Raw genomic sequence first — 13,333 nt, 5'->3', positions numbered from 1 at the left:
TATTACATAATTTAGTACTCAAAAAATCGAAAACACTCTCACATCTATCCCACCTAGATCAATTGTACATACATTATAAGAAAAAGCCAAAAATACCCCTACACGTATGTTCCTATTTAGATCTAGACTCTTCTACACTCTGCCAAACAACCCCTTAATGATCGTAGATTAAATGATAAATTACAAATATTTAGTACCCGAAAAGTCAAAAACACCCTTACATCTACCCACCTAGATCAATTGTACATATATCATACAAAAGGTCCAAAATGCCCTTGCATCTATGTTCCTATTTAGATCCAGAATTTCTCATTTTAGGAGATTTGTAACTTGGACTTATTTTTACGGTTAAACCTCAACGGGACTGAATACATACAATTCATTATTCCCAAATTCTCTTTCCTTCTACAAATTCATGCATCACAACAACAACAACGCACCGTGAGTTACAGATCGGATCAAGCGCATACGGCGGAACACGGCGGAGAACAGTCGCTGCCGGACAACATTGCCACTTGACGCTTTCATTTCTCTCAAGGTGATTTTTTTTTGTGATTTCATTGAGATTTTGATCCGTTACATCGATCTGAGGTTAATTCAGTTTAAGTGAATGTGAATGTATCAGAAATCGCGTTTTTTGATGTTGAATTTGGTACATGCATTGTTTTACTTAGTTGTCGGTGTATTTTTTTTGTGTTTGAACTGGTGGAGATTGGTGATCCGTGTGTGTGTGTGTTCAGTTATGATCTGTGTTTGTTGAAGTTGATGCGAGAGGTGAATTGGATTTAATTTTAGCATTTCATTTGTTTTAAGCGTGAAAACGAGTGATTTTTGGGTAAATCATGTGTTGCTGGCGTGGTAGAAAAGCCTAAATCACTCTGAATTCGATCATGGAATTGGAGGATGTGATTTTAAGTTAATAGCATTGGTTCGAAGTTCGATTTCGACTTGTAAGAGTTATATAATTTCTAGATGTCAATTTAGCAGGAAATGGAAGTTCTAGGAGATGGTTTGAGTAGAATGATTTAGTAAATGTAGTTCTTTTTTTGTTGTAGTGTGTGATCTCAGATCTATTTATGTATGATCTATGCTTTGTGAAGTTGACGCGAGAGTTTAATTGGAGTTAGTTTTAGTATTTCATTTGCTATAGGTGTGAAAAAGAGTGAATTTTTGGTAAGTCATGTGTTGCTGGTGCCGCAGAAAAGGCTACTCCATTGTGAATTTGATCATGAAATTGAAAGATATGATTTTAAGTTAATTGCATTGGTTGAAGTTCGACTTCGACATGTAAGAGTTATATAATTTACATGCCAATTTAGCAGTAAAAAAAGGCTCCAAGAGATGGTCTGAGTAGAATGTTTAGGAGATGTGTTTTTATTGTTTATCTAGTTCTTTTTGTTGTTGTTGTTGTTTGTGATGTCAGATCAGTTTACTTATGATCTGTGATTTATGAAGTTGAAGCAAGAGGTTAATTTTGCATTTAATTTTAATATTTCATTTGTTTTAGGCGTGAAAAAGAGTTAATTTTTTGTAAATCATGTGTTGTTGGCGCTGCAGGAACGTCCATTTCACTACGAATTCGATCATGAAATTGTAACTAGTAGGATACAATTTTAATTTTTCATTTGGGTGAATCAATTTAGACAGCCCAAAAAGCCTAAGGAAACCTTTGTCAATGAATCTGAGCATTTCTAGTACCTGGGAATGCACTGGTTATTTAGCTCATTCAGTCTCTCTCACTTATTTTTATTTATAATCTTTCATTTTCTCTTCTGCATCTTTAACTTTGTCGATGGTTTACATCTGGGATAGTTTATTCTGGGGGATAAAAAGGATTTAAGCCTAACAGAATTGTTGTGGTTGTAGGATGTCTGTTGATGCGGAGTTTTCCAATGGCCCATCCATCTTGACTGATGAAAAATTGCCCGAAGTGGCGAATTCAGCTATTGCATGTGAAATTGCATCTAGCAGTGGCACTCTTGTGTCTACAAAAGAAATTTTGACCTGCCCTGCTGATAAGGGTCAAATGGAACATAATCCAGCCTCAGAGATAACAGGCATTGAAGAAATGAGTGGCGAATCCGGTGGTTCAGACAAAGGAAATGATGACGAAAAATTAAGAAACGTAAGTGCAGAAGCTGCAAATGCACGCAGCAGTGGAGACAAGTTACAATGTGACCAAAGTGTGAAGACTGAAAATGCAGACACTGACAGTGGTCAAGGGGCACTGAACATGGTCGCTGAAATCAAAGGGGTGAATGAAAGCGGAGGCGATTTTAATGGTGGTGTTAATTTGATATGTGAAGAAAGTGCAGATGCTGATAAGGTAGAGAGCAATGGCCAAAAGGTATTTAGCACAGAGATTAAAGCTGTTGAAGAAATTATGGGTGAATCTAATGGTTCATGGAAAAATGATAAGAGTGCGGATGCTGAAAAAGGGGATATCAACAATTCAATGGATATCGACCCTGTTACTGAGACAATGGTAGGCATGGAAGGAATGAGAGGTGAATCTACTGGTCCTCACAGAAGTAATGATGACAGAAGATTAACTGAAGAAAGTGCAGATACTGAAAAGGTAGAGAGCGATGGCCAGAGGAAACCTATCACTGTGACAGAAATTAAAGCCGTTGAAGAAATTAGCGGTGAATCTAATGGTTCAAGTGAAAATGATAAGAGTGTGGATGATGAAAAGGGGGATATCAACAATTCAATGGCTATCAACCCTGTTACTGAGACAGTAGGCATGGAAGAAATGAGAGGTGAATCTAGTGGCCCTCACAGAAGCAATGATGACAAAAAATTAAGTGAAGAAAGTGCAGGAGCTGAAAAAGCAGACAGCAATGAAGACAAGTCACTATCTGACCAACGTGAGAATGCTGGAAATGAAGACAGTAACAGTCAATCGGCACCCAACATGATCACAAAAATCAAAGGCATCAGTGAAATAGGAGGTGATTCTAACTGTGATGTCAAATTAGTATGTGAAGGAAGTGTGGATGCTGAGAAGGTAGAGATCAATGGCCAAAGGGCACCTAGCATTCTTACAGAGATTGGAGAAATTAGGTCTGAATCTAATGGTTCAAGTAAAATTGATGAGAGAGCAGATGCTGAAAAGGCTAGTGGCAACAATTCAATGGCTACCAACATTGTTACTGAGATCAGTGGATTAGAAGGTCAGTCTATTGGTGTAGAGAAAATTAACATTATGTCTGAGATCACTGGAATAGATGTTGAGTCTAATGGTGCAGAGGAAATAAGTAATGATGAATTAGTACACCAAGAGAGCACAAACATTGAAAAAGCAGACAGCCAAGGTCAAAAGATTTCCCATATCGTAAGTGAAATCAAAGAAATTGAAGATATAGAAAGTGAATCTGATGTCGCAAACAAAAGGACTAATGGCAACTCAACATCTGAAGATAGAAAGGATGGTGAAGTGGCGAATGATAGCACCCCAGTTCATAAAGGGTGTGTTCCTAACAATCTAAATGCTATTATTTCTCCTTTATCCTTCTTTTGGTATGACTTAGTGAAAGCAGTCTCCAGATCTGCCCCCTCCCCCACACAAAAGGACCAAAAATATTTCCTTAGACTTAATTTTTTTTGTAGGTGATTTAATTAGACTTAAAGTAGTTGATAAGTATAGTTGTGAGCAGATTTATATGAGCAGGAAAACATCTGTTCCTTTTGCTGCTAAAGAGAGATCTGTGGTCCAATTAAAAAGAACATTGTTCAAATCAGTACCTTTACCTTTTTTTTTGCTCTGCCATGATTCTAGTAGATATGCAACTGTAACCTACGTCCTCATGTTTTATTATGAAGAACTCATATATTCTCTCTTCTCTATCTTGAACACAATATTGGTCTGATTCATTTCTGATTTCTTAGTGAGAGGTTTCGTAGTCTGCAGACAGATAATTATGGTTCTATCCTCAATCACATTTTCTATTAAGAGACGTATGTGTGCAGGGAGGCAGAATGAATATGCAACATTCCCATTTATGTTTCTTCATTAACGATCATATGCTATTGGATGTATGTGACTTATATCTTATCTTGCATTTAGTGGCGGCATTGGTTTCATTAAAGAAATGTATATGGATCAGTATCACTTGAAATAGACTTGATGTTTGTTCAGCAACTTGATATTCTGAATGCATTGATTTTTTATCTTTTCCAAATTGAGTTAAGATATTAAACTGATTAACCAACTTGAAGGGCTTCACGTCAATTTGTCCGACTGCTGTAGAAGTGACTCTATTTACTAGGAAAACATAGTGATGCTGAATTTTCCCATGTCTCTTCTATTTTCTAACCTAAATTCTGCTTCAAGCAGTGAAATCCTTTGCAGCATTGATGATGTCACATTTGGAAAGGAGAGCGTTAATAGCTTGGATGATGATGTTCAAAATGTGTGCAACACAGTCTTCTACACTAAATGCAATGAAGAAGTTGGAAGTAAATTTGATGGTGACAAAGATATAGATGACAAAGCGGTGTGCCAAAGAGATGAGGATTCCAGAAGATTGCATTCTGATAGTCTAGCTAGTGAAGGGTGAGTTCCTAACTTCTGAAGTTCCACTCTGCCCTTTGTTAAGGATGAGACAATTAACCTGAAAATATCTCAACCATATTTTGGATGGAAGGAAATTAATTCCCTTTGTATTTAATGTGTACGATCTCCGCTTGTTATTAGACATAAAGATTGAAATCCAAGTTAACTTAAAGTGAGATCTAGACTGAGTCAAGTAGATATAGCTTTTATGGGTTAGCAGTTATTGAAAAAACTCAATTTAAATTGAGTATTTCAGTTTCAAAAAAAATTAAATTGAGTATTCCAGTCAGTGCTCTTCCCTGAAGACAATTTTTTTTCTCCTCGCTAAAGCAAAGTTCTTCTAGAATTTCGACACGCACCCAAGGATGTTACCATGAACCTAGAATAGCTCATTGGAAACCAGTGTTCAAATCTTGGAGCAGGCAAACTGTGTCTTTAGTCTGGTTCCTTGTCACTATCTACACTCTAGCACTCCTTCCAAGAGTTGGGTCCTGCTACTGTTGATTAATTTTGGTTGCCCTAATCAAATGGTTATGAAGTTAGGAATATGTTATCTTGCTGCTTTTACATCTTGTGATCATCTATGCTTCACCTAATTGGTAGATTTCTGGATAGCTAACTGAAGATCCGTTTGTATTATGACTGTAGGATGTCCAGTGATGCTGAACTTTCACATGGCCCCTCTGTTTTGGCTGATGCAAGGTTATCTGAAGTAGAGAATTCTTTTACTTCGTTCAGCAGAGATATGTCTAGCAATGATGCTATTGCATTGGGAAATGAAGCTACTGATAGCTGTATTTCTCATGGTCAAAGTCAAGCTGATATGGTTCAAGAGATCATTGGTAAAGCAGTAGGAAGTGAATCTAATGATGTGGACAGAAGTAGCAATGACAATTTGATGTGTGAAGACTTTGAGGATGACAAAAGTTTCAACTGCAGTAGTCCAGCTGCTGAAGGGTGAGTATATGGATTTTAAAAAACTAACTTTGTATACTTCAATTGTACTATATGGTTGAGGATAGAAACTCACCAAATAAAGACACATCTTTATAGAATCAATCTTTCTGGTTCGATGGTGACTTGATGTATATAAGCTAGTAAGTAAATTCTTTCCTCCTTTTTCTGCTCAGAACAGTCCGTCTCATGCAATTAGAGAAGTATTAACTAACAAATTGAATCTGTTGTTTATCTGTAGTCATGCAACTTAAAGTCTTTAATGCACGTATAAATATGGTATGTATATATGATTGATGTGCAAATTAGTAATTAGGTTCAGATTGGTGAATGAGTATATTCAATGATGGCTGTTACATGTCAAATTAGACATGAACGAAGTAGAAAAAGGCAAGTTAAAAAGAATGACAGCCCAAAACCAAAAAAGAGAAGTGCATAGACTACTACATTGTCACACCATTAAAGTTCGATGTCTCGTGAGGGTTGATGAATTTGATGGTTTCTGCAAGGAAGAATACAATCAAGGGTGAGTGTGCATTGTTCCTGTGTGTATATGTAGATAGGTTAATGCGATAAATGCATATACTACCACATTGTCACACCATTAAAGCTTGAGGCCATCCCTCATCCGTGATGAATAATTCACATAGACTATAGTCCAAGGCTCTGAGGTATTCTAAATTTCCCTCAATCCTAGTTGAGCAAGAAAAGAAACAAAATTTTGGATTGCAATTCAATCTCTGAATTCTCAACATATTCCCGGTGTAATTGGCAGATAAATGTATTGTGTTCTAGTTAATGCTCTTTGAAAAAGAATCCACTCTTGCTCGTTTAAAATTGTCTTCATTTTCAAATAGCTGTTTGGAGTAAAAAAACTTAAGTCTTTGACTATTTGCTCCTGTGATGTAGGATGTCTTGTAATGCTGAGTTTTCCCAAGGCCTATCTACTTCCGTTGATTCAAAAATTTCTGAAGTGGGTAATTATTGTGCTTCAAATACTGAAGACGTGTCTAGCAACGACACCGTTGGGGCTGAAAATGCAGATTTGAATAGCTCTACTGATGACCCCCAACTGCTGGGACCTAACTTGATCAGTGAGGGTAGTGGAGTTGAAATTTTGGAAGGTGAATTAAATGGTGGTGATAACAGTATAAACAAGGGAATACTTGACAAAAAATGTGAGGATCCTGAAAAATCACACAAAAATTCAGATAATGTGGGGTACGTTTCGAACTATCTAAACCTATATTATTCAAGCAATTAAGGATATAAATCTGTGCAGATAGAAGAGGCTATCCTAGTGTAATCTATATTGTTATTCCTCTTTTTGCTGTCTTATCTGTTCCTCTGATTTGAATAAGAAAATTTCAAAATGGAATGTCTGTTTCTTGTGTGCCTTAACTTTTAATAACCTCAATCTTTGTGGATAACTAAGTTGATCTCTTGGTCTCTCCTGTATATTTTAATTTTCAATTACTCTCAAGTTCCACTTTTAATTTTAATTACACGGTCTAAATTGGTCTTTCTACCATACTCCACTTTCCAAATCCCAAAAAGCTATTGAATATTGTGATACTTTTGCCATTGGACTAACTATTACGCCATCTCGTCAAGATAAATAAGGTGGATTCTATCATTAGTTGTTAGTTGTTACCTCTAAGAAAAAAGTGTGGCCACTATAAATCCAAGAGCTATTATTTGTAAAAGGGCTCCATTAAGTTCCCTATCAGTTATACAAGTAATTCATACAGTTATGAAACCTGTATGGGTATCTCCTATGTCTTCTATTTTTAATAAAGAAATATTGGTTTTCGAAATTATTTAGCAAATATATTTGATAAAAAAGATAAAATTGATTATTTTCAAACATATCCCACTCACTCGAGTGTCCCTGCAGTAGTTTTGAATATTAATGAGGTGGCGTGACGTATATGTTAGCTGGAATCTTCATGATTTAGATATAAACCTTTGTTTTCTAGTTAATCAAGCCAAGTATCATTCATACATTATTTCATAAATGCTCCTGTTGGAAGAAGAAATTTGTTTATGGCTTAATTCTTTTTTATTCTTCATTTATATTTAAAAAACAATTATGGGTGGTTACACAGGCAATTATGGTTGATATATTGAATGGTGGATCACTTTCCTCTTGTTCAAAATGTGAAAAACAAATAGATCACTGGTGTAATATTAGTTGTCTCAAGGATGCTCTTTTATTGATCAGCTTATAATGATTACCATATACAGTCCTGTGAATTATTTGCATTTATAGTGTTCATCGTCTCTACCAATACCAAAGTTGGCAAATAGCACCGCAACCAAATGCAAGTTCTCTGAAATATACATATACCTTCAAGTTTCAAACATTTTATAGTGTGTGCTTTTTGATTCATCTATTTATGTGGAAAAATGTCTTTTTCTTTTGGAGAACTCAATATACTTTAATTGTATTATAAGCTTTTACAATCCTTCTTTCTTAATGCAATCATATCTTTTGACAAATAGGTACTGTCCTTGTTGATGCGCCCACAATATAGTGTTCTTATATTAAACCAAGTATTCACAATAATATTGTAAATTTTCCACTTCTTAATCTGAGGGGATTTGCTCCCATTAGTCACTTTTCATTTTCACTAGAAGTTTTACTTATATTTATAATTAGGTTCCTATATAGGGAAGTTTTCTTTAGTCTTATGACCTTATTCTATTCTATTTTCCTTTGATGATTTGGTGGTTGATGCTAATGAGTTGTTGGATTTGTTATGTCCTGGAATAGAATCATTAGTTAGTTTATCATGTTATCTTGTTGCTTTTGCATGTAATTTTGTCATTTTGTAGTATCAGAATTTGCCTTGCTGTATTGACACGATTAAGTAAGCTGTATGTTATTCTTGTCTTCTAGGGCGCATAGTGATGCTGAATTTTCTATCGATCAGTCTGTTTTAGCTGATGTGGAATTGTGCAAAGCTGGAAATTTTTCTGCTTCAAGCATTAAAGATGAGTGCCGCGATGTTGTATGTGGAAATACTTTGAATGACCCCATTCGTGAATGTAAAATGGTGCCCGATATGGCTATAGAGTTAACTGACATTAAGAAGGAAGGTGAATCTAGTGTTGCGGACCAAACCAGTGATGACAAATTCATACATGAAAGTGTGGATGCTGAAAAATCACCGAGCATAAGTATTGACGAAAGGTAAAAGCACCTGACAATCTTTACACTAAGCAGAGGATTTCCCTCAGAAAGCAAAGATATCACCCTTTGCTGAGTAAACTATCTGGAACGAAAGCCAAATGTTTTTGGTTTCACAGTACCTTCCATTATTATGAGTTTGGCAATTAAGAAACTTAAATCTTACTTATATCCAGGTGGGGAATTGAAGTTTAGATTAATTGGATTACTAAATATGACATGGTTGCTGTTCTAAAAACTTGCACAGTTTGATGAATCATTTATTTCCTTGAGAAAGCTAATTAATCCTGTTTGGCTGGTGAAACTATTTCGAAAAAGCAAACTGTTTCTTCTCACCCCCTTTCCATTTTCCGTGTCCACCCGAAAAAATGTCATCTTAATTACTTATTAAACAAGAAATTTATGTCCATGTGTGGTATAAGTTTAGATTGATTGAATTTCTGAGTCAAGCATTGTTCTGGAATAAAAGTTTTCAGTTTACTTCATTAAAAATAGAACTCACAGCTCTTCTAAAAAAATAAAAGAAATATACATTTTTTTTCGTAACTTTTGCAGTTCTAGTGATTTTGGTGAAAAATGTTCATCAGCTACTCAACTAGTGTTCCTCTCAGGAGAGGAAATCTGTTTCTCATGCTTGTAAACTTTTTTTCCCCGAGTTTTGTGGTTGAAATAGTTGATGCTCTGAGCACTTATCAAATGGTTGTGGCAGCAATGTCAGTCATGATTTCAGTGCTTAATTTTGCAGCAGCACATTGAGGTAGACTGGCAATGTACTTTTGGCTGCCTTGTTGTTACCTTTTAGTTTTCAGTGATGAAGGTTAATTTCTTCTCACTTTTTAGTGTTGTTAATGTTAATTGCAGTAGTTATAAGTTTTACTTTTATCTGCTTATTTACTTGTGTTTCTTTTAATATGTGTGATCTTCTTAACTGATGGGTTGTTTATCAATTGATTATCAAGGTTAGAAAATTTCACGTGATCTCTGATTGTAGGATGTCTTGCAATGATGAAAGTAGCCAGGATCAGGCTACTTTAGCTGATTTAGAGTTATCTGAAGCGGGAAACACTTCAAGCAGTAGAGATGTTTCTAGCTTTGATACTGTGACATTTGAAAATGAGACCTTGACTTGCCCAATTGAAATTGATCAAGAGTCAGCCAACACGAGCATAGAGATCGCAGGCACTGAAGAAATGACATGTGGTTCAGACAGGAGTAATGATGACAAACTAATATGTGAACAAAGTGGGAATGCTGAAATTTCAAACACTAACGAAGTGTTGGCCACTTCGCCTGAATGTTCCTCTGTGGATGTTGCGGCTGTAAAGGATATGAATCAGATCGCAGCAAAGGGATTTTACTTCCTGATCAGGATGCCAAGATTTGAAGATGAAAAAATCCGAGAATGCATCAAAGTTGCTGAGCAAAATGTTGATGAGAAGACACAGCATAGGGATACCTTTAGACAAAAAATCAGAAATAAAAGAGTATGCCTCCTAGATTCAATATATTTTAATCTCTTTATTGTGGCTTTCTTCATAAACCTTAGTAGGAAATCTTTTTTCAATGAGCAGGCCAATTGCCAAACCCATGGTGCTGAATTTGAAGCTGCCAAAGCTCAAGAGAGAGATGCTAGAAAGCAAGTCAGGACAAAGCGTGCAGATATCTCGACACTTCAAGATATAATTGATAAGGCGAAGAATGCAGTTGCCGTTACTGAGATTGATAATAGGGTATGGATTTGTGACAATGTCTCGCTTCTCTTCCGGAAAAAATTCTAATCAGCAACTGGAGTGTTTTGTTTCGTTTTATGAATTTGTTTTTATGTTGCCTGATCTATGACCTGCAGATTTGTAATATGGAGCACATCATTGGACATGAAACTGTACCTCTAAAGGAGGAAAAGCTTCTAATTCGTGAAATCAAGCAACTGAAGCAGCTTCGTGGACAGCTTTCCTCTAACATTGGCAGCCAGGATGAAGTGCAGAAGTCTCTGGATGAGAGAGAAGTAAATGAAGAGCGATTGAGGGTGGGCCCACTATGATGCTTTAATATTCCTCTGAATATTACCTTCTACTGCTTATCATAATTATAATTGATTGTTATCAACTGGTGTCATTAACATTGTTCATTGAAGAGTAATTATGAATGCTCGGCAGCAGCACTTATTGGAACATGCTGTCACTTTTTGATACTTTGTGTTATGATTTTCTTTTCCTTCTAATTTTCCTTAACCTGGAGCCAAATGTGTGCAGGCCTTGAAGAAAGAGCTTGATAGCCTCAAAGTCAAGGTCTCAAAAGCTGAAACAATTGCGATGGCAGCTAGCCGAAAATTTGAAGATGAGAGTCGAAAGCTCAAAGAATTGCAAGCACAGTTTAAAGCTGCAGATGATATTCGCCAAGAAGCATATGAAGAATTGCGGAATTTAAAAAAGGGACTGTATGAGAAGGTTTGTAATCACATCAGAGTATTGAACCTTAATCTGTTATAATCTGTTCTCCTTTTGAAGATTCCTTACTCGATCTCCTGCCCTCTATTGATAGAAAAACTTCTTTCTACAGTTTTTACTTCACGATTCAGTCTCAAACATTTTTCCTTCCCAAATTATTTGTACACTGGGTTAGTCTTTACTCTTACAAATGCTTGAAGCTGGCAGACTTCTGAATTTCTTTCTTTCTTTTACATGTAATTTTGTTGGTTAGTAAAAGTCTCTAGTCCTGTCGTTTATTTATTTTATTTTCTATGGTTGCGTAATTCTGGAGGCTGGTTAATTAACTGTTCAGCTTTAAACCATAAATTATGTTTGACTGAGAAAATTCTACTGGATCTCATAATGCCTGAACATGCAGAATATTCATTTCCGGACATACAAGGATGAAGCGACTTTGGCTAGTGATCATGCACGAAACAGAGAAATGGAGACTCTTAATCATCTCTGTGTGAATCAGGTTGGTCAGCAATTTCACTCCTCGATGTCTTCCAGAGAAATTTCATGCTTGCTTGTGTTTAATTTTTACTCTCTGTCAGGTTGAAAGGTACATGGATCTTTGGAACAAGAATGATGAGTTCAGAAAAGATTACATCAGGTGTAATACAAGGAGTACAGTAAGGAGATTTGGGACCTTGGATGGTCGTTCACTTGGTCCTGATGAGGAGCCAGCTGTTCTTCCCAGTTACCGAGTGGAAAGAGTTAATAGGATGGTAACTAGTGTAGATAAAGTCAATAGTGTGTCACAACGTCCGATCTCTCAGCAAGTAAAACAAGTAGTAGTTCTTAAGGATGAAATTAAGGATGACAATGTTGTTCTGCCAGCAGAGGAAGGGATGAAACAGGTTGAGAAAACGAAAGAGGCTCGCAAACCAATTGAAAGAGAGAGTACAGTTGATGAGCCAAAAGAGGCTGAGCCTCTGCAAACTGCTGAGGAGCTAGAGGCTGCTAGAAAGGAGGAGGAACTGAGGAAGCGTGAGGAGGAAGCGAGGTTGAAAGAGCAACGGCGGTTGGAGGAGATTGCAAAGGCTAAGGAGGCGTTAGAAAGGAAAAAACGCAATGCAGAGAAGGCCCAACAGAGAGCTGAAATGCGAGCCCAGAAGGAAGAAGAACAGAGACTGAAGGTAAATCTTCAGCTCTTTCAAATCAGATTGGTTTCTCTCAATAAATTATGGTTTTACATGCACAGTTTTAAAATCATATCTTGTTTAATACAGGAGAAGGAGAAAAAACTGCGGAAAAGGGAAAGGAAGAAGGGCTCCGTAGGTGAAACACAGAGCGAAACTAATGATGGTGAAACTGCTTTGATTTCCACCAGCCTAAGAGAAACTGTCAAGGATCCCGAGGCTACTGAGAATCCTCAAACAATCACTAGGAGAAAACAGAAATCGTCTCAATATACAAAACAAATGAAGACTAAATCCATTCCTCCCCCGCCTCGCATCAAAGGTAAAAGGAAATGGCAGCAGTGGCTTTGGTTATTTCTTTCTTGCGCAGTCGTCATTGCTCTGTTCTTCCTAGGAAACATTGGCTTCTTCTCCCATCTGAAGCCTCCAAAAAACCCTGGATATTAGGGTCATTACCTTGTTAGATTTGGCTTGGAGTGAAGACGACAGGTTTGTTTTATATCTTACAGATGAAGAGAGGAGAGGCCATTCTTTCGTTATATATATATACATAACATAATATGTTGGTTCATCATAGTTTTGAACATTTTGGTTCTTAGTAGAGTGATCAGATGTTTTTTAAGCAACATAGAACATAATATTGGTATTTATTACTTTACTACAAAAAAAAAAAATACAGATACTTAATAATCCTATAGTTGTTATTGTGTTTAATGGTAAAGTATTATCCAATATGTAGTCGAGCGTCGACTAGTTTTTCAATATTATTATTATCGGTTGTTTCCTTGTTTAAGTTACCATGGTGTTTGTTGTTGCTATTAGTATGCTTTACTTGAGCCGAGGGTGTATCGGAAGCAACTTCTCTACCTTCACAAGATAGCGGCAAGGTTGCGTTCGCGATATCTCTCTAGACCCCACTTGTTAAAAATCATTTCTCTTTATTTTATTGCCCTCCTTCGCCCAATGTGTTATAGTAATATATTCCTTATAATAAAATTACTTAATAGCTTAATAA

At 36.4% G+C, this 13,333-nt stretch overlaps 1 protein-coding gene across 1 annotated transcript; it reads left to right on the top strand.

The window, feature by feature from the left end:
• The first annotated feature begins 331 nt into the window (after positions 1-331).
• On the top strand, positions 332-13,105 carry LOC125867494 (uncharacterized). Its single transcript, XM_049548014.1, has 13 exons — positions 332-538; positions 1,867-3,471; positions 4,340-4,558; positions 5,207-5,515; positions 6,422-6,733; positions 8,415-8,708; positions 9,697-10,189; positions 10,277-10,435; positions 10,552-10,731; positions 10,958-11,152; positions 11,553-11,651; positions 11,731-12,315; positions 12,409-13,105. The coding sequence occupies exons 2-13, from the start codon at positions 1,868-1,870 to the stop codon at positions 12,763-12,765; spliced, it is 4,806 nt and encodes a 1,601-aa protein (XP_049403971.1). The 5' UTR covers positions 332-538; position 1,867; the 3' UTR covers positions 12,766-13,105.
• Positions 13,106-13,333: the final 228 nt, after the last annotated feature.

The sequence above is a fragment of the Solanum stenotomum genome, chromosome 6 (assembly GCF_019186545.1).
Source record: "Solanum stenotomum isolate F172 chromosome 6, ASM1918654v1, whole genome shotgun sequence".
In the NCBI taxonomy this organism is placed as follows: Eukaryota; Viridiplantae; Streptophyta; class Magnoliopsida; order Solanales; family Solanaceae; genus Solanum; species Solanum stenotomum.
The sequence above is the reverse complement of the archived record's forward strand: the minus strand, read 5'-3'. Positions and strand labels throughout refer to the sequence as shown.